We start from the raw sequence: 25,993 nt of genomic DNA, 5'->3' as shown, positions 1-25,993 counted from the left end.
AGTGCTGATTTTTGTTCGTGAAACTTGTTGCATGTTCGTTTTGTTTTTTTTCCTCGTGAAACTAACTTTGTTTATGGAACCTCTTTGTGTACTAATTTTTGTTCGTGGATCTTGTTGGGTGCAGACTTTTGTTAGTTAAACTTCTTGCATGTTGATTTTTTCTCTTTGTGCAACTTGTAAATTAATTTTTCTCCTCGTGAAACTGACTTTGTTTATGGAACTTGTTGCGGGCTGATTTTTGCTCGTGGAACTTGTTGCTTCACGATTTTTACTTATGAAACTTATTTTATGGTGATTTCCTCTTTGTTAAACTTGTATACTAATTTTGCTCCTCACGAAGCTGATTTTTTCATGGAAATTGTTGCATGCTGATTTTTGTTCCTGAAACATGTTTTGTAAGGATTTTTGTTCGTGAAACATGTTACACATTAATTTTTCTCTTTGTGAAACTTGTACAATAATGTTTATTATCGTGAAACTGATTTTGTTCATGGAGCTTGGTGCGCACTGATTTTTGTGCGTGAAACTTGTTGCAGGTTGATTTTTTATCTTCGTGAGAATTGTACATTGATTTTTCCTCTTTAAACTGATATTTTCTCATGGATTTCTTGTGTGCTGATTTTTGATCATGGAGCTTGTTACATGTTGATATTTTTTTCTTGTTGAAATTTGGTTTTTGTTTGATTTTGTTTGATTTGAAATAAAAATGGAATAGTTGTGGGCAATTCAAGTCATGGCTAATTATAGAAAAAGCCAAGACAGATAGTCCAATTAAGTAGGCATCAAGTCATGGTTATTTTCCCCCTTCATTGCCGTCGTTAACGTCTCCCACTTATGCTACACCTCTCATACATGTCACTCCACAATGTTTAACTAGAGTCAAGTTTTTGAGTTTCTATCGTTTTTGGCAAGCTCGGGTGAGCAGATATATTGGAAAGGTATCCAATATATTTAATAGTTGCAAATATATTGGAAAGTTTTCCAAAATATTTTTTATAGTTTTATTTGAGCGTTTTTACTGGCTCCGTGCGGATTTGTGCTTTAAACGGTTGACATGGGCTTGATGGAATCCCATATGAAACAGGAATATATTGTTGGTAAATGCGTAGCGCAGTGTTACCGCTAGAGCAACGGCCTAACTAACCACGGCTTGAAGGCATCCGTGCTTAGAGCGGTGAATATGGGCAAGAGAAAGGACTAAATTGTTGGTACATGTTTGGCAATTGGTTACCGCCAGAAAAATGTTGCATGCGGATTTTTTTTCTTTGTGGAACTCCTATATTGATTTCTATCCAAGGATTTTTGTTCGTGAAACATGTTACATATTAATTTTTCTCTTAGTGAAACTTGTACAATAATGTTTATTATCGTGAAACTGATTTTTTTCATACAACTTCTTGCGTACTGATTTTTGGTTTTGGAACTTGTTGAGGTCTGATTTTTGTCCATGAAACTTGTATCATATTGTTTTTTCTCCTCGTTAAATTTCTATATTGATTTTTTCCTCCTTGCGAAACTGATACTCTTCATGGAAATTGTTGCGTGCTAATTTTTATTCGTGGAACTTGTCGTGTGCTGATTTTTATATCTCCAATTCGTTTCATTTTGGTTTTCTCTTCGTGAAACTTATATATTGATTTTCCTCCTGGTGAAACTGATTTGTTCATGGAGCTTGTTGCGTGCTGATTTTTGCTCTCGGAACTTGTTGCAAGCTGATTTACGTCTGTAAAACATTTTTCACGTTGATTTTCTCTGTTCTTGAAACTTGTACATTGATGTCTCCTCGTGAAACTGAATTTATTCATGGAATTTGTAATGTGCTTATTTGAGCCTTGTAGATTGAGTTTTCTCCTTGTGAAACCGATTTCGTTCGTAGAATTTGTTGTATGTTTTTCAGGGGGAGAAAAATCAATGTACAAGTCTCAAGAAGAGCAAAATTGAAATGTAATAAGTTTCATGGAAAAAAATTAGCACACATCAATTTCCATGGACAAAATAAGCAGACAGCAAGTACCATGAACATAATCAGTTTCATGAGGGGAAAATCGATTTATAAGTTCCACGAAGAGATAAATCAGCATGCAACATATATCACGAACGAAAATCAGCACTTAACAATTTTCATGAATAAAATCAGATTCAACAGGAGAAAAAATTAATGCACAAGTTTCACAAAGAGAAAAATCAACTTACAAAAAGTTTCACGAAAAAACCAGCACAAAACAATTTTGACGAAGACAAATCGCCATGTAAAAAGTTCCATGAACAAAATCAGTTTCACGAGGAGAAAAATCACTGTACAAGTCTTACGAACAAAAAATCAGCACGCAGCAAGTTCCATGAACAAATTCAGTTTCACGAGGAGAAAATTCAATGACAAAAGAAAAACCAACATGTAAAAAGTCACACGACAAAAAATCAGCACACAACAAGGGCCATGAAAAAATTCAGTTGCACGAGAAGAAAAATCAATTAAAAAGTATCACGAAAAGAAAAATCACACTGTAAAATAAAAATTTTCACAAAAAAAAATTGTACACAACAAGTTCCACGAGCAAAAATCAGCATACAACGAGTTTCACGAATAAAATCTATTTCATGAGGAGAAAAATCAGTATACAAGTTTCACAGAGAGAAAAATCAACATACAACAAGTTTCACGAAGAAAAATCCGAACACATGAAGTTTCATGAGCAAAAATAAGCACGCATCAAGTTCCATGAACAAAATCAGTTTCACGAAGAGCAAAAATCAACATGCAACATGTTTCACGAATAAAAATTCAGCATGATGCAAGTTCAGCGAACAAAAATCATCACACAACAACTTCCATGAAACAAATCAGCTTTAAGGCTAGACAAATCAGTGTAAAAGTGTCACGAAGAAAAAAATCAACATGCAAAAAGTTTCATGAACATAAATCAGAGAAGAACAAGTTCCATGAACAAAAATCAGCATGTAAAATTTCCATAAACAAAATTAGTTCCAGAAAGAGTGAATCAATTTACATTTTTCACAAAGTGAAAAATCCACATGCGACGAGTTTCACGAACAAAACAAAAACAGTATTTAGCAATTTCCACGATCAGAGGTCAGCAAACAGCAAGTTCCAAGAACAAAACAAATTTCATGAGGAGAAAAGTTAATGTAAAAGTTTCCAAAAGAGAACAATTAACATGCATCAAGTTTCACAAACAAGAAGCAGCATGCAGCAAGTTCCACGACAAAATCGGTTTCGCGAGGACAAAAATCAATCTATAAGTTTCACAAAGAGAAAAAATTAACATGCAACATTTTTTATGACCAAAGATCAGCACACAGCAAAGTTTCACAAACAATAATCAGCATGCAACCAGTTCCACGAACAAAATTGGTTTCACGAGGAGAAAATCAATGTACGAATTTTATGAAGGAAAAAATCAACATGCAATAGGTTTCACGAAACAACATCAGCATGCAACAAGTTCCAGGAACAAAAATAAGGGTCCAAAAACATTTCACGAGGAGAAAAAACAATGTACAAGCTTGACGAAATGAAAAAATCAACCTGCAAAAAGTTTCACGAACAAAAATCTGCACGCAACAAGTTGCATGAATGAAAAAAAAGTTGCATGTTTCACGATAAGAAAAATAAATGTACAAAAAGAGAAAAAAGAGAAAAAGAGAAAAATCAACACGTAACAAGTTTCATGAACAAAATCAGCAAGCAAGAAGTTCATGAACAAAATCATTTTCACGAGGAGAAAATAATGTACAAGCTTCATGAAGAGAAAAAATCAACATGCAAGAAATTCCACGAACAAAAATCAGCACGCAACAAGTTCCATGAACAAAATTAGTTTCACGAGGGGAAAAATCAATATACAAGTTTGACGAAGAGAAAAATCAACATGCAAGAAGTTTCATGAACAAAAATCAGCACGTGACATGTTCCACGAACAAAGATCAGCACTCAACAAGTTTCACGAACAAAAATCAGCCCGCAAGTAGTTCCAAGAAGTTGTTCATGTGATGAACAAAATCATTTTCACGAGGAGAACAATCAATGCACGAGTTTCAGGAAGAGAAAAATCTAGCCTTCAACAGGTTACACTAAAATAAGTACGTAACTTGTTCTATGAACAAGACAATTTTCACGATGGGAAAAATTAATGTACAAGTTTCACGAAGAGAAAATCAGCATGCAACAAGTTCCGTGTAAGTGTTTATTCTTTCAATGTAAACTGATACTGATCGAAAATTTTTAATAAATTAGTTATTTGTCGATTACCAGCGATAGACAACCACAAAGGCAGCTGCATAAAAAATCTTGGAATTGAAGGAACTTGGAGCGTAATTGGCGAAATGGGAATTGTGGAATTGGTGATGGAAGTGGGGGAGCCTGAATAGACGCAACTGGAGCCATATTTAATATCGGTTCAACCAGACTGAAAACCGGCAGAACTGGAGGTGGAAAATCGGAAGGGAAGGGTTGGAATCGGAAGTGTTAGAAGGAGGGAAATGGAATTGAATATTAAATTATAAATTTTGTTGTTGTAAAAATGTCATAGGAATGATGATGGGGTGCCAGAGGGTCAGTAATGATGTATGGTGGCCCATTCGTTTCCAAAGGTACAGGTAGTCCAATAAATTAAAACGGTTAACATACATATTTATTTTAGCTTAAAAAGACTGTCCCACACTAAAACGGCGTTTTCAAGCATTCTGTGGTAAAAAACAACGATTTTAGCCAAAAGAAATTTAAAAGGCTATTTTTTGAAAATCCTGAGATAGTCAATTGATTTAGAATTACCGAAAAAACCATACACATATTGAGCCCCCTATTTTCAAGGCAGTAATGCCGTACAATGGTGCATTGGCTTATGAAGGTGCAGGTAGTCTTACAAAATAACTCTTAACACAGACATTTATTTTAGCCAAAAAGTCTGTCCCACAGCAAAGCTTTGTTTTCAGTCTTTTCGTGTTGCAAAACAACAATTCTAGCCAAAGGAAGTCCAAAAAGCTATTCTGTGAAAATTCTGAGATGGTCAATTGATTTCGAATCATCGAGAAACTATATTCATATTAAACACCAGTTCCCGACGCAATAATGTTGTAAGTTAGTGCATTCGTTTTTAAAGGTACGGGCAGTCCTACAAAATAAACGGCACCATCAACATTTATTTTAGCGCTTCATATGAGCAGATGATTCGGTTGAAGCTCGATAAAACTGTATAAAGTTGTATATCATAGAGATTCAGCAATTATGGAGAAAGGTTGGTTTTTCTTTTTGTAGGTTATTGGAGCAGTGTACCTTAAGTGCCGAAAATTGCTTTTTTAATTCTTAGTGGGTCTTCAACTGGACGTAGCCAAGTTCTCAAACGTGACCACGCGTACCACTGGTAAAGGGTACATTGACTGATTTCTTGAATATTTGGATTTAGCCTTTATCTATATATATAAAAACTAACTGTTTGGGTGGCGCTTCGCGCCCCCCCAAGCCCCCCCGCGGGCGTAAGTCGTTACGCGCCATATTAGTTACGCGCCATTGAAGTTGTGTCCCTATGTCCCACCTGTGAATATATATATATATATATATATATATATATATATATATATATATATATATATATATATATATATATATATATATATATATATATATATATATATATATATATATATATATATATATATATATATATATATATATATATATATATATATATATATATATATGTTTTTAACTACATAAAACTTGCGAATATACAACATTCTTTGCTGTCCCATTGTCTGTGCATATAAATAGATTGTCAGGTTTACCGACTCTTGAACATGCAACATATAATGGTCCATGGGAAAATAATCCGTATTCAGATCTATACCTCATGATTCTAATGATTGCCCTTGAGCTTTGTTGATGGTGATTGCTAATCGACCATTCCCTGTGTCGCCGTCGTCATTTATATATCCCCCTGTGCCCCCCGGCGTCCCCGTTGTAGTTTTGTCCCCGTGTCCCGGTCGTCATTTATATTCCCTGTGTCCCGGTCGTCATTTGTGTCCCGGTGTCCCAGTCTCTGATTTCTCTTTGAGTGTCCCGGGCGTCATTTATATTCCTTGTGTCCCGGTGTCCCGGTCTGTATATACATTCGTTTTTGAATTGGTCTTTTTTTTAGTTTTTAGTTTATTACCTTTTTTTTAGTTTTTTTAGTTATACCTCATGATTTTAATGATTGCCCTTGAGCTTGGTTGCTGGTGATTGCTAATCGAATATTCCCTGTGTCCCCGTCGTCATTTATATATCCCCCTGTGCCCCCCGGCGTCCCCGTTGTAGTTGTGTCCCTGTGTCCCGGTCGTCATTTATATTCCCTGTGTCCTGGTCGTCATTTGTATCCCGGTGTCCCGGTCTGTATATACATTCGTTTTTGAAATGGTATATGATGAAATAAATTTTGTATTTTTCCCCTTTTTTTCTTTTTAGTTTTTTTTTGGTTTTTACTTTTTTTTAGTTTTTTAGTTTTTTTCTCTTTTTTCGTTTTAGTTTTTTTTATTTTATTTTTTTTTTAGTTTTGTTTTTCTCCTTTATTTTTCATTTTTTTTTCCTTTTTTTCATTTTTTTCTTTTTTCGTTTTTTTAGTTTTTTAGCTTTTTTAGTTTTTTTATTAGTTTTTTTTCTTTTTAGTTTTTTTGTAGTTTTTACCTTTTTTAAAAATTTTTTAGTTTTTTTTTACTTATGTCCTGGTCGTCATTTATACTCCCGGTGTCCCGGTCGTCATTTTTGTCCCGATGTCCCGGTCTGTAATTTTGTCAGTCGAAAACATGACGTCAGTCGACACACAAACATGACGTCACTCGACAGACACAGACAGACACAGACAACTTATTTTTATATATATAGAAGATAGATAAGTTGTATGTGTGTTATGTCTGTCGAGTGACGTCATGTCATCATGTCGTCATGAAGTTAGTTGTCGTCATGTTTGTTATGACGATGATGTTATTAAAGGTATTTAAGAAATTCGTTCAAAGACAATTTTTTAATTGTAAGAAGATCGTGGATGGAAAAAATTTTAATTGTAAAATGACTGAAGAACCTACAATGGCAACGGCCGAGGAAGCTGCTTAAAGGGCCTATGCCAAAAAACTTGCTGCTGATAGAGAAAGTAAGAAAAGAAAGCGTGCCGAGGAATCACAAGAACAGCAAGAAAACAGGCTTGCGGCTGATAGAGAAAGTAAGAACAGAAAGCGTGCCGAGGAATCACAAGAGCAACGTGAAAACAGGCTCGCGGCTTCAAGAGATAATGCCAGATTAGGAATGTGCTATTTCCGTCAACGAAGGTGTGTCGAGCAACTACCAGAGCAACGCAAAACCAGACTTGCTGCTAAAAGAGAAAGTGAAAAAAGAAGGCGTGCCGAGGAATCACCAGAGCAACGTGAAAACAGGCTTGCGTCTTCAAGAGGTAATGCCAAAAGAAAGCGTGCCGAGGAATCACAAGAGCAACGTGAAAAACGAGGATTGCCACACGCACATATACTAATCTGGTACATTATAAAATTACTTCTAATGAAATTGATGATTTGATTTCCGCTGAAATACCTGATAAAAATTTCGATAAGGGGTTATATGATATTGTTGTAAAAAATTTGATACATGGACCTTGCGGTGCACTGAACGAAAATTCACCATGCATGGCCAAAGGAAGGTGCACAAAGCAATATCCTCGACTTTTAGTACCCAACACAATTACTGGCAATGATGGTTACCCACAATATAGAAGAAGATCTACTGAAGATGACGGTAAAACAGCAATAATAAAGAAGCGTAACGGTACCACCATCGAAGTAGATAACCAGTGGGTTGTTTCATATTCCCCATTATTATCAAAAACATTTAATGCACACATAAACGTTGAATACTGTAACTCCGTAAAGGCAATCAAATACATATGTAAATATGTCAACAAAGGCAGTGACATGGCAGTTTTTGGCTTGCAGTCCGAAATCAAAGATATCGACGAAATCGTACAATATCAGGCTGGAAGATACATAAGCAGTAATGAAGCTGTTTGGCGAATTCTTTCATTTCCGATACATGAACGTAGTCCAGCTGCTGTTCACTTAGCGGTACATTTACAGAATTGTCAACGTGTTTATTTTTCGGAATCCAACGTGCAACAAAGAGCCCCGAATCCACCGGATACAAAATTAACTGCTTTCATTTCGCTATGCAAAAATGATTCTTTTGCAAAAAAAATCTGCTGTATACTGAAGTGCCTTCGTATTACACGTGGAATACTAAAAATAAAGTATTTGAACGTCGAAAACGGTAAGTCAGTCGACAGCCAACCTACCATCTTCAAAGATACCACGATAGGAAGACTCTACACCGTTCACCCCAATCAACATGAATGCTTCTTTCTACGCCTGCTTTTGTTGAATGTACCCGGTCCGACGTCCTTTGAGTATTTTAGAAATGTAAACGGTACTATACATGACCTTTACCGTGGTGCATGCCAAGCTCTGAATTTGTTGGAGAATGACCAACACTGGGATAACTGCATCAATGACGCGTGCGAAACGGCAACTCCAAGTCAAATTCGTGCATTGTTTGGAATCATACTAGCAACTTGCTCTCCTTCAGCTCCTACAGAGTTATGGGAAAAATATAAATCGAAAATGTCCGAAGATATACTCCATCAAAAACGGTTAGAGACGTCAGATATGACTTTTGATTTTACATCAAAAATTTATAACTACACTTTAGTTATTATAGAAGATTTGTGCGTATGTACGGCAAACAAACCTCTTCAGGATTTGGGAATGCCTTCACCTAATCGTACCGCTGCTGTTTCGACATGTGTAGAATTGGATCGTGAACAAAGTTACAGTACGAGTGATCTATTGTCGTATGTACAAAATAACATTTCAAAGTTAACGTCGGAACAAAAAGAGATTTATAATGCATTGTGTCGATAACAACGTTGGAGAAATTTTCTTTTTGGATGCGCCAGGAGGTACTGGTAAAACGTTTGTGATAAAACTGATTCTGGCATCAATTCGATCAAAAATGATATAGCGTTGGCAATTGCGTTGTCTGGAATAGCCGTAACGTTGCTGCCTGGTGTAAGAACTGCTCATTCCGCTTTGAAATTGCCTCTGAATTTGCATTCTACAGAAACTCCCACGTGCAATATTTCCAAATCATCTGGGATGGGTAAAGTATTGCAGCAATGCAAACTTATTATTTGAAACGAGTGCACAATGGCACACAAAAAATCGCTCGAGGCTCTGGGTCAATGTTTGAAAAACTTGCGATGGAATCCGAAACCCTTTGGCAGCACATTAATATTGCTTGCGGGAGATTTCAGGCAAACATTACCTATAATACTTAGATCAACCCCTGCAGACGAAATGAATGCTTGCCTGAAAAATTCTAGTTTATGGGCACACGTAAAGACATTAAAATTAACTACAAATATGCGTGTCTGATTGCAAAACGATGACTCAGGTCAAACATTTTCAGATCAATTGCTGGCAATTGGAAACGGAAAGCTCCCAGTAGACTCAATTTCAGGACGTATACAACTACCTGCTGAATTCTGTAATTTAGTGACGTCCAAAAATAAATTGATTGAAAAAGTATTTCCAAATATTCTAAACAATTATAAAAATAATAAATGGCTAAGTGAAAGAGCGATTCTTGCACCCAAAAATATAGACGTCCACGAAATCAATAATATTGCTTTGACCAAGACTCGAGACCAGGCAGTCCTTTACAAGTCAGTCGACACAGTTTTGGAACCAAATGAGGTGGTTAATTATCCATCTGAATTTTTAAATTCTGTGGATCTTTCAGGGTTTTCACCACACGTGCTTCAACTAAAAATAGGTGTACCAATAATATTGTTACGTAACATAAACCCACCAAAGCTTTGCAATGGCACGCGACTTGCCGTAAAAAAAACCATGGAAAACGTAATAGAGGCCATAATCTTGACAGGGCCTTTTGAGGGTGAGGCTGTTCTTATTCCTCGCATTCCTATGATTCCAACGGATCTGCCTTTTCAATTTAAAAGATTGCTATTCCCAATTCGATTAGCATTTGCAATCACCATCAACAAAGCTCAAGGTCAATCATTAGAAAAATGTGGTATAGATCTTAATACTGATTTTTATTCCCATGGACAATTGTACGTTGCATGTTCTAGGGTCGGTAAACCTGACAATCTATTTATATACAGCGACAATTGGACAGCGAAGAATGTTGTATATTCGCAAGTTTTACGCAGTTAATTTTTATTGTATCTATCTATCTATCTATCTATCTATATAAAAACGAGTTGTGTGTATGCATGTTTGTTTGTTTGTAAAAAGAGCGTTTGTATATGACGTCATTATAAGTACATAAGGCTTTGTAGATGCAGAGACCATGGGAAAGCCAAGAATGGTGTATATTCGCAAGTTTTATGTAGTTCAAAACACATATATAAATCTACCTATATTCATAGGTGGTACACAGGGACACAACTACAATGGCGCGTAATGACTTACGAGCGGGAGGGGGCTTGGGGGCCCGCGAAGCGCCCCCACCAACTAGGTGTTGGGGTGGCGCGAAGCGCCACCCCAACAGCTAGTTATTACATATTTTATTGATCCTTACAAACTTCCAACTTGGTTTTTGTTGTATTTACGAGTGATTTGAGAGCCAGTACACCAAAGGTCATGCATGATTATCAATTGTCTGATTATCATCCCATAATCTGGTCAATCACTTTGCCCTCTTTTGGTCATTTAGTACATCTCTTGGTCCTTCAGCACTCCTATACCGTCATGACTAGTCAATAATCAAATCAAGCACTTTTTACCGTGTCGGTACATTCAATTCTGGACAAACTAAGCATTCCTCTCAAACTCTTTTTCCGTTTGCCTAAAAAAAGAATAGAATCTCTCAAGATATGAGCTGGTGCTGAAATTCGCCCATCCGGCGAATGAACTGGTTTCTAGGCTCCCCGATGGAATTGCATGTAAAGAGGACCCACTAGAATTGCTCGTCAGGGGGTTGGTAAGCCTCATAATGTCACTGTGGCGTGAATTTGCATTGCCATGGCTTAAAGAAATGTGGCATTTCCATTAAAACCTCTCAGAAATAAAAATTAATTTGGTTTAAATTTATTTCTTATGACAAACCCCTATCCCTCTTGTATTGGTTGCTAGGGCCTCCATCCCTATTTGGAACTGTATGCTAGGTGTAGGGACAGCCATTAAGAGTCATAGGCTTGGAATTGAGAGAAAATAATACCAAGGAAAAATTAACAAAACATAGAATTAAGTCACGTGTCTTGTGCCCCCATTTTACTATATTTTGTGCAAACTTAGATCATTCTCTAAGAATCGATTGCTAGTCCAGCTGTCTGGGCCGCAGTTCCATTGGATGAAAATGGCCCTTTCGAATCCTAATCGAAAATGTGTGTATCGTCATTACGTAATACCCAAGTGTAAGTCCTCCTCAGTTACCAGCGAGGGTCCCCCACAGGGGCCTGAAGAAACAAGTCACGCATGAATTCATCATCCTTAACATATACAAACATTCCCCTTTTATGTCAGAACAAAAAAAAATCATGAAAAAAATGTCTCGAGGAAAAACTGTCTTAGAACACGCCTTGGGATGTCTTGAAATGTCTTGAAGAAGTATCTTGGAGAAAAATCTCTTAAAAACATCTTGAAATGTCTTGAAACGTCTTGAAGAGAAATGTCTTAAAAAATATCTTGGGATGTCTTGAAACGTCTTGAAAAATTTCTTGGAGAAAAATGTCTAAATGACTTCCCTGCTTGACTAGTGGACTCTAACAAACCCTATTATATAACAACAAAAGTAAACCCTCCCTCTTACGTAATTTATGCCTATATCTCCTAGAAATCATTCTCTATGAAGTAACGGAACAAAAATAAACATTCCCTATCACTTAACATGCACTTGCTGGCTTTTGTTGGAGTAACAGGAAAGGGATGCATTTAAAAGCATGGCTGTTGTCAGGATGACGGGATAGGGCTGTTGTGGAATGGTGAGATATGGCTGCTGTGCAAACCAGTGATGTGGCTGTCGTGGGATCTAGGGATAGGGCTGTCATAAAATCCATGGATATGTGTGTCATAAAAACTATGACGGAACATGCAAATACGTTTTGAAGGAGCTAAATAAAACCTGTGTCTTCAGGGGTTGCCTTTCAACTTAAATCGTTAAAGGAAGATAGGAGTAGAGGCTTTAGGTCTGCTCAAAACAAGTGAGACTCTCTCTCTCTATCTCTCTATCTCTCTCTCTCTCTCTCTCTCTCTCTCTCTCTCTCTCTCTCTCTCTCTCTCTCTCTCTCTCTCTCTCTCTCTCTCTCTCTCTCTCTCTCTCTCTCTCTCTCTGTGCTTACTACCGCTATTGGCACTGCTACAACAACTACTACTGCAACTACTACTATTCAACTGAGGCTAAGTGCATTCGGCTTACATAAAATGTTCATGCATTTTTAAAAAGGGCGTATTAGCAGTTTTTCAGGAACGACTTAGATTATTCTGGTGAAACTTTCAGAGCAAGTCCAGGGGATGTTGAACTAAGTAAAATATATTATTTGTACGCAACATTATTATTACTTTATGATAATACTACTACTATCTGTTACTAAAATTATACTATTACATCGACTACTTTCTACTATGGATGGTAAGGGCATTAAGGTGAGAATTTCAGGGAATAATTAGGGAGATATTGAACTAAATCAAAACATATTTAGTTCATGCCTGTTGTAAAAGGGCATATCAGCAATACATTAGGAACTGCTTACAGTATTAAGTTGATTTTGTACTTCAAAAGAATCTTGCAAATTTGATCGGCCTGTATTCAGACTTACCAGAAACTTAGAACGACCCATATTGATGAAAAACGCTTCTTAAAAATTGTACTAGAAATAATATTTAGCTATTTTCTGCTACTTTCTACTATGGATGGTAAGGGCATTAAGATGAGAATTTCAGGGAATAATTAGGGAGATGTTGAACTAAATCAAAACATATTTAGTACATCCCTGTTGTAAAAGGGCATATCAGCAATACATTAGGAACCGCTTACAGTATTAAGTTGATTTTTTACTTCAAAAGAATCTTGTAAATTTGATCGGCCTGTATTCAGACTTACCAGAAACTTAGAAAGAGGTATCCTTAGACCCATATTGATGAAAAACGCTTCTTAAAAATTGTACTAGAAATAATATTTAGCTAATTTCGGCTACTTTCTACTATGGATGGTAAGGGCATTAAGATGAGAATTTCAGGGAATAATTAGGGAGATGTTGAACTAAATCAAAACGTATTTAGTACATCCCTGTTGTAAAAGGGCATATCAGCAATACATTAGGAACTGCTTACAGTATTAAGTTGATTTTTTACTTCAAAAGAATCTTGTAAATTTAATCGGCCTGTATTCAGACTTACCGGAAACTTAGAAAGGGGTATCCTTAGACTCATATTGATGAAAACACTTCTTAAAAATTGTACCAGAAATAATATTTAGCAGAGACTACTCCAAACCAAGTTTTGACACGAAAATTTGCCAGCTGAGGAAATAACCTTATTCCCACGATAAAATTCTAGATCTAAAGGAAAATTTATTACTAAACTAAAATGCAAACGAAATTTATAACAAAGCCAAACTCAGAAGAATGTTTTTCAACAGGTTTGAGTAGTAAATAAGGTACTAGCTAAATCAACGTTCGTGGTGTTAAATGGAAACTCTTGTTACCTTTCTTTTTGACATTGTTGATCCTGCATGTCTTTCATTTTCTTCTTCAACAGACTTTGACCAAAGAACGTAGCTTATCCTGGTATATCCGACGCTCATCCAGGACATTGGTAGTAAATATCCTACAGCCAAGAAAGCCATGTTATAACTAAAAGTAATAAAAAAAACAGTTAATATCTGTTCAGTTTTGCTTCATTAAGTTTTTTCTTCTACTTTTGGGCTACTTATGTATCCATCAAACTATATGGTTCAAATCTGTAAAAAGCTCATGAAAATGCAAATTTTGTCACTGCTTCATAGGAGACTTCTATTTTTAATATTAGATTAATTAAAAGAACTATCTAAAATAAGAGGCAGGATTTATTTTTCTATAAGGGTGTCGGAATTTTTTTCTTTGTCTTTGCTTTGACTTTTTAAGCCGGTCATTCTGTATGGTCTTAATCAAACTTTAGCTGTGAAAATAAAAATTTATTCTGTTTTGCTTAGTTTTTAGAGAATATAAACTATATAATAAAAAACATTGGCACCATGGCCGATAAAAATTACTAACAACCTTATAAAATAGATTAAAAACAGCCTTTTTGCGAAAAACCTCCACTAAACCACAAGTCCCTGGTACCTCTTATAGTCAAGTGGTAAATCGCCTATAGCGCTTGTTGGTCTCCAGTCTGCACTGATTCTGGGACCATTGCTTTTCCTGAGGTTGAAATAATTTCAATGATTTAAAGAATATGAAAATTACAGCTCGAAATGCGACGTCGTTAAAAAACCACTACTGTATCGACATTTTAACTGACGAATTTAGATGATTCAGACTGTACTTATTAAAATTTTTTTAAATTTCAGGTGTGGAAAGTATGAAACTAGGTGATAAAGATTTTATTTGCTCATGCAGGATAGATGGGTATATAGACAGGGAGAACGGCTCATGAATAATAAGGAAGCTACTAAGTCTTGTTTAGGTAAGGAAGCTACTAAGTCTTGTTTAGGTTGGGAAGGTAATAATAATAGAATGCTAATCGCTTATTACATGAACAACAAGTATAACAGTCGTGACAACACAATGCTTTCTACGACACACATAGCCACTGCCTCTTTTGTCCTTTAATGACTTAAGTTAAAAGATGGCCCCTCAAGACACAGGTGTTATTAAACTTCTTCGAGACGTAGGTGTATGTTACGTTATAAGGAATGATTTCTAAGAGACACTGACCTCTTTTTCTTAAAAAAATCTAAGAATGTGGGAAAAACAACAGGGTTTCTTTACCTCCAGAATTTTCTTGGGTTTTTCCTAATATTTTCTTTTTAAAAAACCTTCAGGGCTTCTCTACTTCAGGGTTTCCTTCAGTTTTACCTAACAGTTTCTTTCGAATGTTACACAATAGTGTTTGGGGTGTTACGTAATAGGGTTTGTTAGAGTCCACTAGTCAAGAAGGGAAGTTTTTTTAAGACATTTTTTTTAAAAGGTCTTTTCAAGAGGTTTTAAGACATTTCAAGAAGCTTTTTAAGACTTTTTATCAAGACTTTTTTCAAGACATTTCAAGGCATGTTTTAAGACATTTTTTTCAAGACCTTTTCAAGAATTCTCAAGACATTTCTACACTTTTTTTAAGGACATTTTTCTTAAAGACGTTTTGAAGACTTTTCAAGACATTTCAAAACGTTTTTTAAAGACATTTTTTTCTTCAAGGCGTTTTTCTTCATCACTTCTTTAGTTCTTACATAATATGGGAATGTTTACTTATATTAAAGATAATACAACCTTGCGTGACATGCTGGAATTCAGGGGCCCATAGGAAAATCCTCACTTGTAACTGAGGGGGGGTTCACACATGGGTGGTAGGTAATGACGGCGCACACATGGGTGTTACATAATGACATTAAACATGTCAACACATCTACATGGCAACACATGGTTACTAAATAGGATAGAAAACAATCTTACTAATCAAAATTTTCTTGCTAAACATACCAGAAATATGCCCCCTGAGCCTCTTATTGGCTGTTGCTAGATCTCCCCTATCCCTCAATGTAAAAAATCCCAACTACAACCACAAAGAATAGCCAAAAAGAGATTGCGATGGCTTGACAGCATTTGGATTCCAGATGTACAATTGCTTTTACTAGTGATGTGCATACAGATGTTCTAAAAAAAATACTGTAAAAATTTTACTTGTGATCCTGAATGGGAATTTTCCAGAGAGAATATTCTGGGGGAAAAGGCTTAGCACCAATGTGAATAAAGGGATAGACGTAGATATGGGTGTTTAAAAACTTACATGTAATCCTGAGTAGAATAAACGGACGGGCCGTCTGGCCAATGAACAAAACAGATTGTACGGACTGCCCCATTCTGATAACTAAAAAGTAAATATGTAAGACTATTTATTGTTTACATTAACACAACCTTAAACACAAATAACCAAGGTTAACTGCTAACAGATAAAAAAAAAGATAGCAATACATAAAAATATTACATTTGAATTTTGCCATGTTCCTAAGGGCCATTAGTAAGTCTACTGTACATGGATCAAATGTATTTGTTTTGCTCTTTTTTTAAGGAAAGGAGATAGAGAATATCAGATGAGGAATTCTTATTATTTCCCTATTCTTTCTTCTTGTTTCCCTATATTTTCAAAAAAAATTTATCTTTGCTTATTTTTTATTTATTTTGGTTTTGTCAGGGTAAAAATATAAGAGTATGCTCAATATGTCTAGTAATGTCTTTACCTTAAAGTTGTTCCAGAACACTAGGATTACAGAACATTAGGATTATATAAAAATAGAACGAATAAATTCTAGAGGTTCCGGAAGGCAATTGAGTAATTTGAGCTAATTCAGAGAAGCTGCCTTTGGGAAGTTACCGTCATAATGTTTTCAAAATAAAAAGAAGTAAGAGAAAAGATAGTTTTAAGCTTTAAAAGGAAATGTTTAGCAGATTATTCATGTCAAAAAACTTTTTTTTATTTTACCTACAGTAAATAATGAATAAAGACAATGAAATAGGAGTTCCATAGTAATAGGTTTTCGACGATTGGTCTAGAGAAAATATTTAATTGTAAGATTTCGCCAAACTTTTTAAAGTTGAGACCTATTCAAAAAAAGTTGCTCGTTTTTTTTTGCCTGAAAATACGTCATTTTCTGTTATTTCGTTCTAGAATCTTGAAAATGTGGCTCCAATACAAGTATCTGGAAGTCTTAATGCTCCTCCAACTTTTTGTATAGCGCTAGGTAATTTTAAAGCTCCATTACTTTTCCCGGGTAATTTTAAAGCCAACACAGTTACCAGTAATTTTGTCAGCAAATTTTTTACCTGCACACGTTCCTAAGGTTGCAGTACCATTTGTTAAAGCAGCTTTTCCAAGTGCAACAGCTAAAGGTATTAAAAACGGTAAAAATTCTCTATTTTGGACTGGGTGTTTGTACGAAACATCAATATCACATCATTTGTTTTCTTTCTTAGATTTTTCTGTTTTATTCACTTGCCTTTGGTGTAAGTATATTAAATGGCACTTGCCATTTATTTAATAAGAAATCTAATATTATTTATTTTACTTCAACATTTCTTTCATTCTCTTTTGAAATGCTTCATTTGGATCTTTTTCAAGTATATTTATTATAACATTTTCGACATTGTCTAAAAGTTCAGAAAACCGGATAAAAACCTTTGAGTATGCGAATAACGTTGAAAAGATTAACTGCATCTTCACCAATTTTTGGGTTTGCAACTTTTCTAATTCTTCTATTTTCAGCTTTAATATCTTCTTTTGTTACTTTTAAGGTATTTTTTACTCTTAGTCCTTTTTCATCAACTCTAGTCAATACATTGTAAGGTGGTTGATAAATTTTAGTATACTTGCTAATATCTTCGCTAATTTTCAAATTGCGGTCTCTATTAATTTCTTGTTTAAAATGGTTTAACATAGAAATATTAACTGCATCTGTATCCTTTCCTGGGTTTGCAAAATTTCTAACTCTTCCATTTTCCACATTTACATCTTCTTTTGTTACTGTTAAAGTATTTTTTACGAATAATCCTTCACCATCGGCTATAGTCAAGATTTTATCAGGTGATTGATAAATTTCAGTTAACTTATTAATATCGTCACTTAAATACCGATTTGTAAGAATTTGTTGGTTAACAACTTCACCCTTAATCGCTTATAATTATTAATTACATATCATTTAAATCATTTAAAATAATTTTCCCATTTTGTAAAGTAATAACATCATTGTCTGATTTTGTATCACCTAAACTAATTAAGTGCTTACCCTGTAAATTGCGATTACATTATCATCGAGTAGTTTAATTTCAATGTTATCTGTACTGATTTATTTCCTGAACTTTCGAATTTATTCATTTATTAAACAAATAAATTTATTAACCAATTTAATTCAGTTATTAGTAGAGTAGGCTACATGTCAGTAATATGTAAAACACGCCAGTGTTTTTTTATAATGTTATGTCAAAGTTCTTTCTTAAATTTTAGAGATTCTTTACTTGTTTTCAGATCAATAAGTAAAAATCTATGATCCTTTGTTGCAACGTTAAAATAGTGGAGAAATTTTTCTTTTTTTAAATCAGATGCAAGATTTTGTCTGATTCTATCAATTTTGCTGTGACTAAACTTTTAGAAAATATACAATAATTACAATTCGATTGTGTGACACTAGGGGTATCAAAATAACTGAAATATATACTATTGATGCATTTCGTTTTCTACCTCTCATGAATAAATCTTCAATGTTTTTCTGATTCTTAACTGTTAGAAAATCGTCAAAGATAACTAAATTCATACGATTAGGGTCTAAGTCATCTTCTTCTACGATATTGTCTTTATCATTGCTTACGAACTATATATTCTGTTCACATTTTTCAGTCTAAACAGTTCATGGTTTGAATTGGGTCTTTATATTTGCCTTCTTTATGATCTTTAGCACATAACTAAACTTTATCGAAATATAAAAAATCATACATAAAATTTTAAAGTGAAATTGGCTTTACCACCAGCCAAGTTTTCGCTAATTAATAATCTAAAAGGCAATTGAGGCGCTAGCAGATGTTTATTACGCGATTTACTATTCGGAGGTTTAAAATATATAATTTAATATGCGCTATTATTTACTTAGCATAAAATTTTAATAGATATAGTACTACATAGCTAGCCTAGCTATCTAACTTATCTAGCTAGCCGGCGTATCTGCCTAACAAACTTACTTGCTTGACCAGCCTAAGCTAACTACTTAACTGACTTAACTTCCATTCTAACTTAAATATCTTGCAACTTAACTAACTTGTTGAATAAATTTACTACCTAACTACTTGACTAGCGTAACTACCTAATTAACTTAACTAATTAACTAACTAACCAGCAAAATAACATAACTTCCTTGCTAACTTAACTATCTAACTACTACCTAACTAACTTAACTGATTAATTAAATTAACTAACTAAGTAACATAACTATCTAACTAACATATCATACTTACTAACTTAACTACCTAACTAACCTAACTACCTAACTACTTAACTAACTTAACTATCTAACTAACTTAGCTAGCTTAACTAACTAACTAACCAACTTAACTATCTAACAAAATAACTTGACTATAGGATTAAATCCCCAGGGAACCGTGTTTACTTTATCATTCAATATATTTTTTAGTGTCATTTGGGTGTAGATATTTTTTATTTAAAATATCTTTCAAAGTGTATATTGGAATCTCCATTTTATGGCCCTTTGTGACACGCTTTTTAGTTAGAATAGTCCTCTCTTGTCTATTAATTATCCGGGCTACCAGCTTACCGCGAGGAGTAGACCTTCAATGAACTGGGGCAAACTCGGTTTGACAGTGAGTGCTTCACTTAAATGGATGCCAAGGGAGGATCTTGATGTCAGGAGAGAAGGTAAAATAGAAACATGTTCAATTAAATCGAGATTGGCTTGAGGCTTGTTGTGACGAAAACTATCCTGTCAGTAGTTTATAAGCCTCCAAGTTTGTCATATGATGATTCTACAGAAGGTTTCCAAAGTCTTCTAATGATGGTTCAGAGGTCACAGCAAGAGTTTTTATGCCTGTGTGATTTTAATTTTGATCTTTTATCTACAGGTGGTTTTGATTTAGATATTTGATTTTTTGATTTCTAATGTGTCCCATTAGATTCCCATTGTTTCCCATCTGTTTCCCACAGTAGCAATCAAACAGTTCGTGGTAACGAACTGTAGTAAGGAGCGACCCGGCTCAATAGTAACCAAAACTCTAAAACATGGATTTTTGATACCAATAGCTACATAAAAAGAATCGCATTTTAATGCTGGTTTTAAATATACAAGTTTCATCAAGTTTAGTCTTACCCATCAAAAGTTACGAGCCTGAGAAAATTTGCGTTATTTTAGAAAATAGGGGGAAACGCCCCCTAAAAGTCATAGAATCTTAACGATACTGATCACACCATCAGATTCAGCGTATCAGAGAATCCTACTGTAGAAGTTTCGAGCTTCTATCTACAAAAATGTGGAATTTTGCTTTTTTTTTGCCAGAAGGCAGATCACGGATGCGTGTTTATTTGTTTTTTTGTTTTTTTTTTGTTTTTTTTTCTTTTTCCCAGGGGTGATCGTATCGATCCAGTTGTCCTAGAATGTTGCAAGAAGGCTCATTCTAACGGAAATGAAAAGTTCTAGTGCCCTTTTTAAGTGACCAAAAAAATTGGAGGGCACCTAGGCCCCCTCCCACGCTAATTATTTTCCCAAAGTCAACGGATCAAAATTCTGAGATAGCCATTTTATTCAGCGTAGTCGAAAAACCTTATAACTATGTCTTTGGGGACGACTTACTCCCCCACAGTCCCCGTGGGAGGGGTAACAAGTTACAAACTTTGACCTGTGCTTACATATAGTAATGGTTATTGGGAAGTATACAGCCGTTTTCAGGAGGATTTTTTTTGGTTTGGGGGAGGGGTTGAGAAGAGGGGGATATGCTGGGGGAACTTTCCTTCGAGAATTTGTAATGGGAGAAGAAAATTTCCATGAAGGAAGAGCAGGATTTACTAGCATTATTAAAAAAAAAACAATTAAAAAATAAATGTGAAAAAGCTTTTTCAGCTGGAAGTAAGGGACAGCAATAAAACTTAAAACAAACAGAAATTATTACCCATATGAGGGGCTCACCTCCTTCTAATACCTCGCTCTTTACGCTAAAGTATTTTTAGTAATTTCAACTACTTATTCTACGGCTTTTGTGATTCAGGGGGTCATTCTTAATGAATTGGGATAAAATTTAAGCTTTAGTGCAAAGAGCGAGGTACTGACGATGGGGCGAATCCCCTCATATATGTAATAAAAACATGAGAATACAAAAGTTCTTTACTTAAGCAAATTTATAAGTTACGTAAATCTTTTACCAATAAAAAGATTCGTAAAAAATTAAAAGTTCTAGTTGCCTTTTTAATTAACCAAAATATCGGAGGGCAACTAGGCTTCGTCCCCCCCTCTGTTTTTCACAAAATCATTCGATCAAAATTATGAGAAAGCCATTGAGCCAAAAAAAAAATGCAAATTTCGTTTTGATTATTCCTCTGCGGAGAGCCAAAATCAAAACATGCTTTGATTCAAAAACGTTCAGAAATTAGATAAAAAAAAAACAAGTTTTTTTAACTGAAAGTAAGGAGCGACATTAAAACTTAAAACGCACAAAAATTACTTCGTATATGAAAGAGGCTGCTTCCTCATCAACGCCCCGCTCTTTACGCTAATGTTTTTTACTGTTTTAAAAAGAAGAATTGAGAGAAAGAGTCAAACTTTAGAGTAAAGAGCGGGGCGTTTATGAGGAAGCACCCTCTTTCATATACGAAGTAATTTCTGTGCATTTTAAGTTTTAATGTCGCTCCTTACTTTCAGTTAAAAAAACTTGTTTTTTTTATTTAATACCTACTAGGATCACGAATCATTTTACTACCCTGATTGAAAATATGATTGTGTCTTCAAAGTGTATCTGAAAGACATTTTTAATATTGTAGTGAATTCGGCATCTGATCATTCCAAGTAGTATTTAATTTAGATTTACAAGTTTCACGCCAGAAAAAGCAAAATTAAATTATTCGAGAGATTAAGCCTGATAACTTTCGGATGTTAAAAGAAGAAATAAGTGCAACATCTTTTGAATTTGTCTTGAACCAGGAAGACCCGTGTGAAGCTTATCTGCAATTTAGTAACATTATAACTACTCCATAAGATAAAACATGTCCTCTGAAGACACTCATGCTTCATTCTAACTCATAAAGAGTTAGTTAACTTATTTGAACAGCGTGAACGTGCGTTTCAAGGTTATCTGAGTTCTTCAAAGGAAGAAAATAATGCTCATTTTAAACAGATTTGAAATATTGCGAACTTACTGAAGGGAAAAAAAAACAGTATTACTCGGCACTTTTCGAGGAAAATAAAGAGCCATCCGAAAACTTGGAAAGTTATCAATAAGCTAGTTAGCGGGCCTCGGAGAACTCAAGAATCCTAAATTAAAATCGAAGGAGGGGTTCCAGAGGATAGATAAGAGTTGTTTTTAAAAGTTTGGTGATTATTTTAATAATACTGGAATGAAGATACAAGGGAAAACTAAAAATATTCAAGCTCTTGTGAACAACAACTGGTTTGCTGGTGAGTAGGGCAAGGGAATGGAAATTGAAATTGTCCCTGTGATTCAGCTGAAGTAACAAAGATCATCAGCTCGATTGGATCCAATAGTGCCGAGATAGATGGTGTTAACCTGAAGACTCTTTCGATCTATTCTGGTGTACATTCTTCCTGTGTTAGTGCACCTAATACATTTATCAATGGAGAAGAAATTTTTCCCTAAACTGTTGAAAACAACAAAGATTATCTCTCTCTATAAGGGGAGTACTCGAACAGATACATCAAACTGGAGGCCTATTTATTTTTTTCCACTGTTTTTGAAAGTTTATGAAAAAGTTATCCATGGGAGACTTTATGATCACTTTACAACCTGCATGCATTGTATGATGGCCAGTTCGAATTCCGAATTCCGACTTGGCATGGTTTACAACATCTTTTAGAAAATTTTAATTTAGCTTTAGAAAAGGGTGAGTATTGTATAAGCGTTTCTATAGATTTTAAAAAAGCGTTTGATACCGTTGATTTCAGAATTTATTGGATAGACTAAGAAATTTCGGTGTACAAGAGAGATGTTTGGATTGGTTTAGTTCGTATTTAAACTGTAGGTCATTAAGGGTAAATTTACCAGATAAGTTTTCTAGGTTTTTTTCTGTTTCATTTGGTGTTCCTCAGTGATCCGTCTTAGAACCCCTGTTGTGTTTAGTGTATGTCGATAGTATGAGGTTATGTATTTCTGATGCGTCTATGACATCCTTCGCCGACGATACAGCACTTGTTATAACAGCGATGACTCTTAAAGAATTGGTTAAGAAAGCAAACAGAGCTCTGCAAAGCTTGAGTGAGTAAAGCTTAAATGGTATATGCAAATCAAGCTTAAAACGAACAAAAATATTTTGCTATTGAAGTATAAGTAAAACTCAGAACTAACAGAAATTATATAAACAATCATAGAAAATAAAGACACAATTAATACTAATATAAGCAAATAAATAAATCTTGAGAAGATTGACGCTTAAATTAAATTTGCACATCAAGCTTGAAGCGAGCAAAAAACACTACAAACAAAAATATGGGTTTTGCCTCCTTCTTTCTTTGTAAAAGCCTAAAACCAACTGCGCCATTGACACTTCACTGAAAACTGTATGTTCGTTGAATAGTCTTGGAAAGTAAAAATAAAATCAAAGCAAATTGTTGATATATAATGATATTAATGATTGAAAGATTATCAGTTCAAGATTTATTCATTATAATTTTTATTTTCATTCTCAGTGCTGTATTAACTGAAAAAAAATTGTAATATAATTAGCTTTCATTGAAGCGTGACTGACGCAGTAGACTTTCGACTTTCACAGTTAGGGAAGGGGGCAGTATCCAAACTCTTGTTTGTAGTGAAGTTATATTTGTTTTGTACAGTATTGGAAAGAAATAATAAAACTACACTAAATATATAATATATAATAATATTAATTGATGAAAGCTCATAGGTTCAAAATTTAATTTTACTGTAAGTTTTATGTTTATTTTCAATATGGTAAGTACAAAAGAATTTTTTTTTCTTATAATTAATTTTCAAGAAATTGCCAATGACGCAGTAGGTGTTAAACTTCTACAAAGAGAGAAGGAAGCAAAAACAAAACCCTTGTTTGCAGTGATTTTTTTTTTCGTATTAAGCTTAACTTTCATATTCAATTTAAGTTTCAGTTGTCGTAAGGATTATTTGTTCATTTATATTAGTACCTATTGTGTGTTTGTTTTCTATGATTGTTTTTTCGATTTCTGATCGTTTTGGATTTTCTTTATACTTCAATAGCAAAATAATTTTGTTAGTTTCAAGCTTGATTTGCATATTCCATTTAAGCTTTACTTGTTCAAAGATTTATTGAGTCATTTATATTAGAACCTGTTGCACGTGTTTTTGCTATGATTGTTTATTTAATTTTTGTTCGTTTTGGGGTTTTATTTAAGGTATTCTTTAATAGTAATTTCTGGTCTTTTTGGGTTAGAATTTTTGTTGGTTTCTATTTCTTCTGATCTGAAGTTTAATATGGTCTCTAATTTTCTTCAATAAAGTTCTTTTTAGGAAAGTTTTTTAGATTTTCTTTCGTTTTTAATTGTCGAAGTTTCAAGTTTTTCAAAATTCCCTATTTCAATTATTATTTTTTTATTCCAAAATATAATAGCAGTCTTGGCAAGAACTTGTGAAATCGAACTGAATATTTGATATATGATTGCTGAAAGCTCACCAGTTAAAGATTTTGTTGCACTCAGGGCCGGATTTAAAGCTTCATTTTTGCAAGATTTTTGGGGGAAATCGCCAAAACTTCAGGGATAGTGAAAGTCGCAGGACCTAGTGGGCCTATTAGTAAATCCAGGCCTGGTTTTACTGCAACTTTCATTTAATTTTCAATGTTGTAATAAGCACAAAAGAAAATGTTGTAATATAAAGTGCCAAATACACTGTAGGCCTTATACTTTTAGCGTTAAACTATTTTGGAAAGAGCTAATAAAATTAAACTGAATCCCCATGATTTTGGGAATAAAATATCGTTAATAAGTTTTTTTTTATGGGTGGACGGGGGTTAGGGCCATGGAGGGAGGCCAGGGGTCAGCTTCCACGATTTATTATTGATATTTTTTCGGAGGGAGGGGATATCAGGCCTTGAAGGACCAGGGGTTAGCTCCCATAAGATCTGGAATAAGATATCGTTAATAGTTTTCTTGGGAGGAGTCAGGTCATAGAGGGTTAGGGTGAGTTCCGTAATCTTGGAATAGAATATCGTTAATAAATTTTTCTTTTTTGGGGGGAGGGGTCATGCCACGCAAGGAAGATCAAGGTCAGCTTCCTTAAGTTTTTGAATAAAATACCGTTAATAAGTTTATTGAGTGGCTGTTGGGGTCAGGCTTATCTGACCATCCAACTATTTTAAAAACGCTCGCATGAAAACCTTATATGCCCCACAGGGCATAACATTTAATGTTTTCCCCCGGACTCTGGGGGGTTGTGTTGACTCTGGAGTTTTTGCTATCTGATCTTTTCACTTATTTTAACAATATTGCTATCTCGAAAATTCAATCAGATAGATTTGGGGTAGAGAGGGTAGGGAGCTAGTTCCTCCAAAGTTTATACAATTCTTTTCATAAAATAGTATATACATCCGGGGCATAATTTACAACACTTGCCCACTAGGTTCTGGATGATTTATAGTTTATTTTGGACTAAATGAGCATCTCCAAACTTCGATCGGACGCATTTGGGATAAAGATGATTGGTAGGGGAAGGGGGCTAATTTCCATCTTCTGGCTTTTAACTCTTAAAAAGGGAACTAGAACTTTCAATTCCTGGTTATTTGACTCCCCTCTGAAGTTTACCTGTTTCATAAAGACAATATATACGCCTGGGCCATAAGTTATAACCCTTCTCCAGGTTTTTTTTTTTTTTTTGGGGGGGGGGTCCGATCGTTGGACTATTTGAAATAAAATGACTATTTGAAATTTTGATTGAATGTATTTGGGGAAAACAGGGTGTGTGTAAGTTTTGAATCATATTTGACTCTTAAAAAGGGCACTAGAAATTAAAATTTACAATCGAATGAGCCCCCTCCC

At 34.6% G+C, this 25,993-nt stretch overlaps 1 protein-coding gene across 4 annotated transcripts in view; it reads right to left on the bottom strand.

The window, feature by feature from the left end:
• LOC136036117 (tachykinin-like peptides receptor 86C) overlaps positions 1-25,993 on the bottom strand; it is a 186,594-nt gene that overhangs the window by 34,694 nt on the left and 125,907 nt on the right. For all 4 annotated transcript variants that reach the window (XM_065718133.1, XM_065718134.1, XM_065718135.1 and 1 more), the window contains 2 exons: positions 16,042-16,122; positions 13,763-13,910 (listed from right to left, as the gene is read on the bottom strand). In XM_065718133.1, the coding sequence (XP_065574205.1) occupies positions 13,763-13,910; positions 16,042-16,122 (229 nt within the window). The remainder of the gene's footprint in view (positions 1-13,762; positions 13,911-16,041; positions 16,123-25,993) is intronic.

Source organism: Artemia franciscana, chromosome 15 (assembly GCF_032884065.1).
Source record: "Artemia franciscana chromosome 15, ASM3288406v1, whole genome shotgun sequence".
In the NCBI taxonomy this organism is placed as follows: domain Eukaryota; kingdom Metazoa; phylum Arthropoda; class Branchiopoda; order Anostraca; family Artemiidae; genus Artemia; species Artemia franciscana.
The sequence above is the reverse complement of the archived record's forward strand: the minus strand, read 5'-3'. Positions and strand labels throughout refer to the sequence as shown.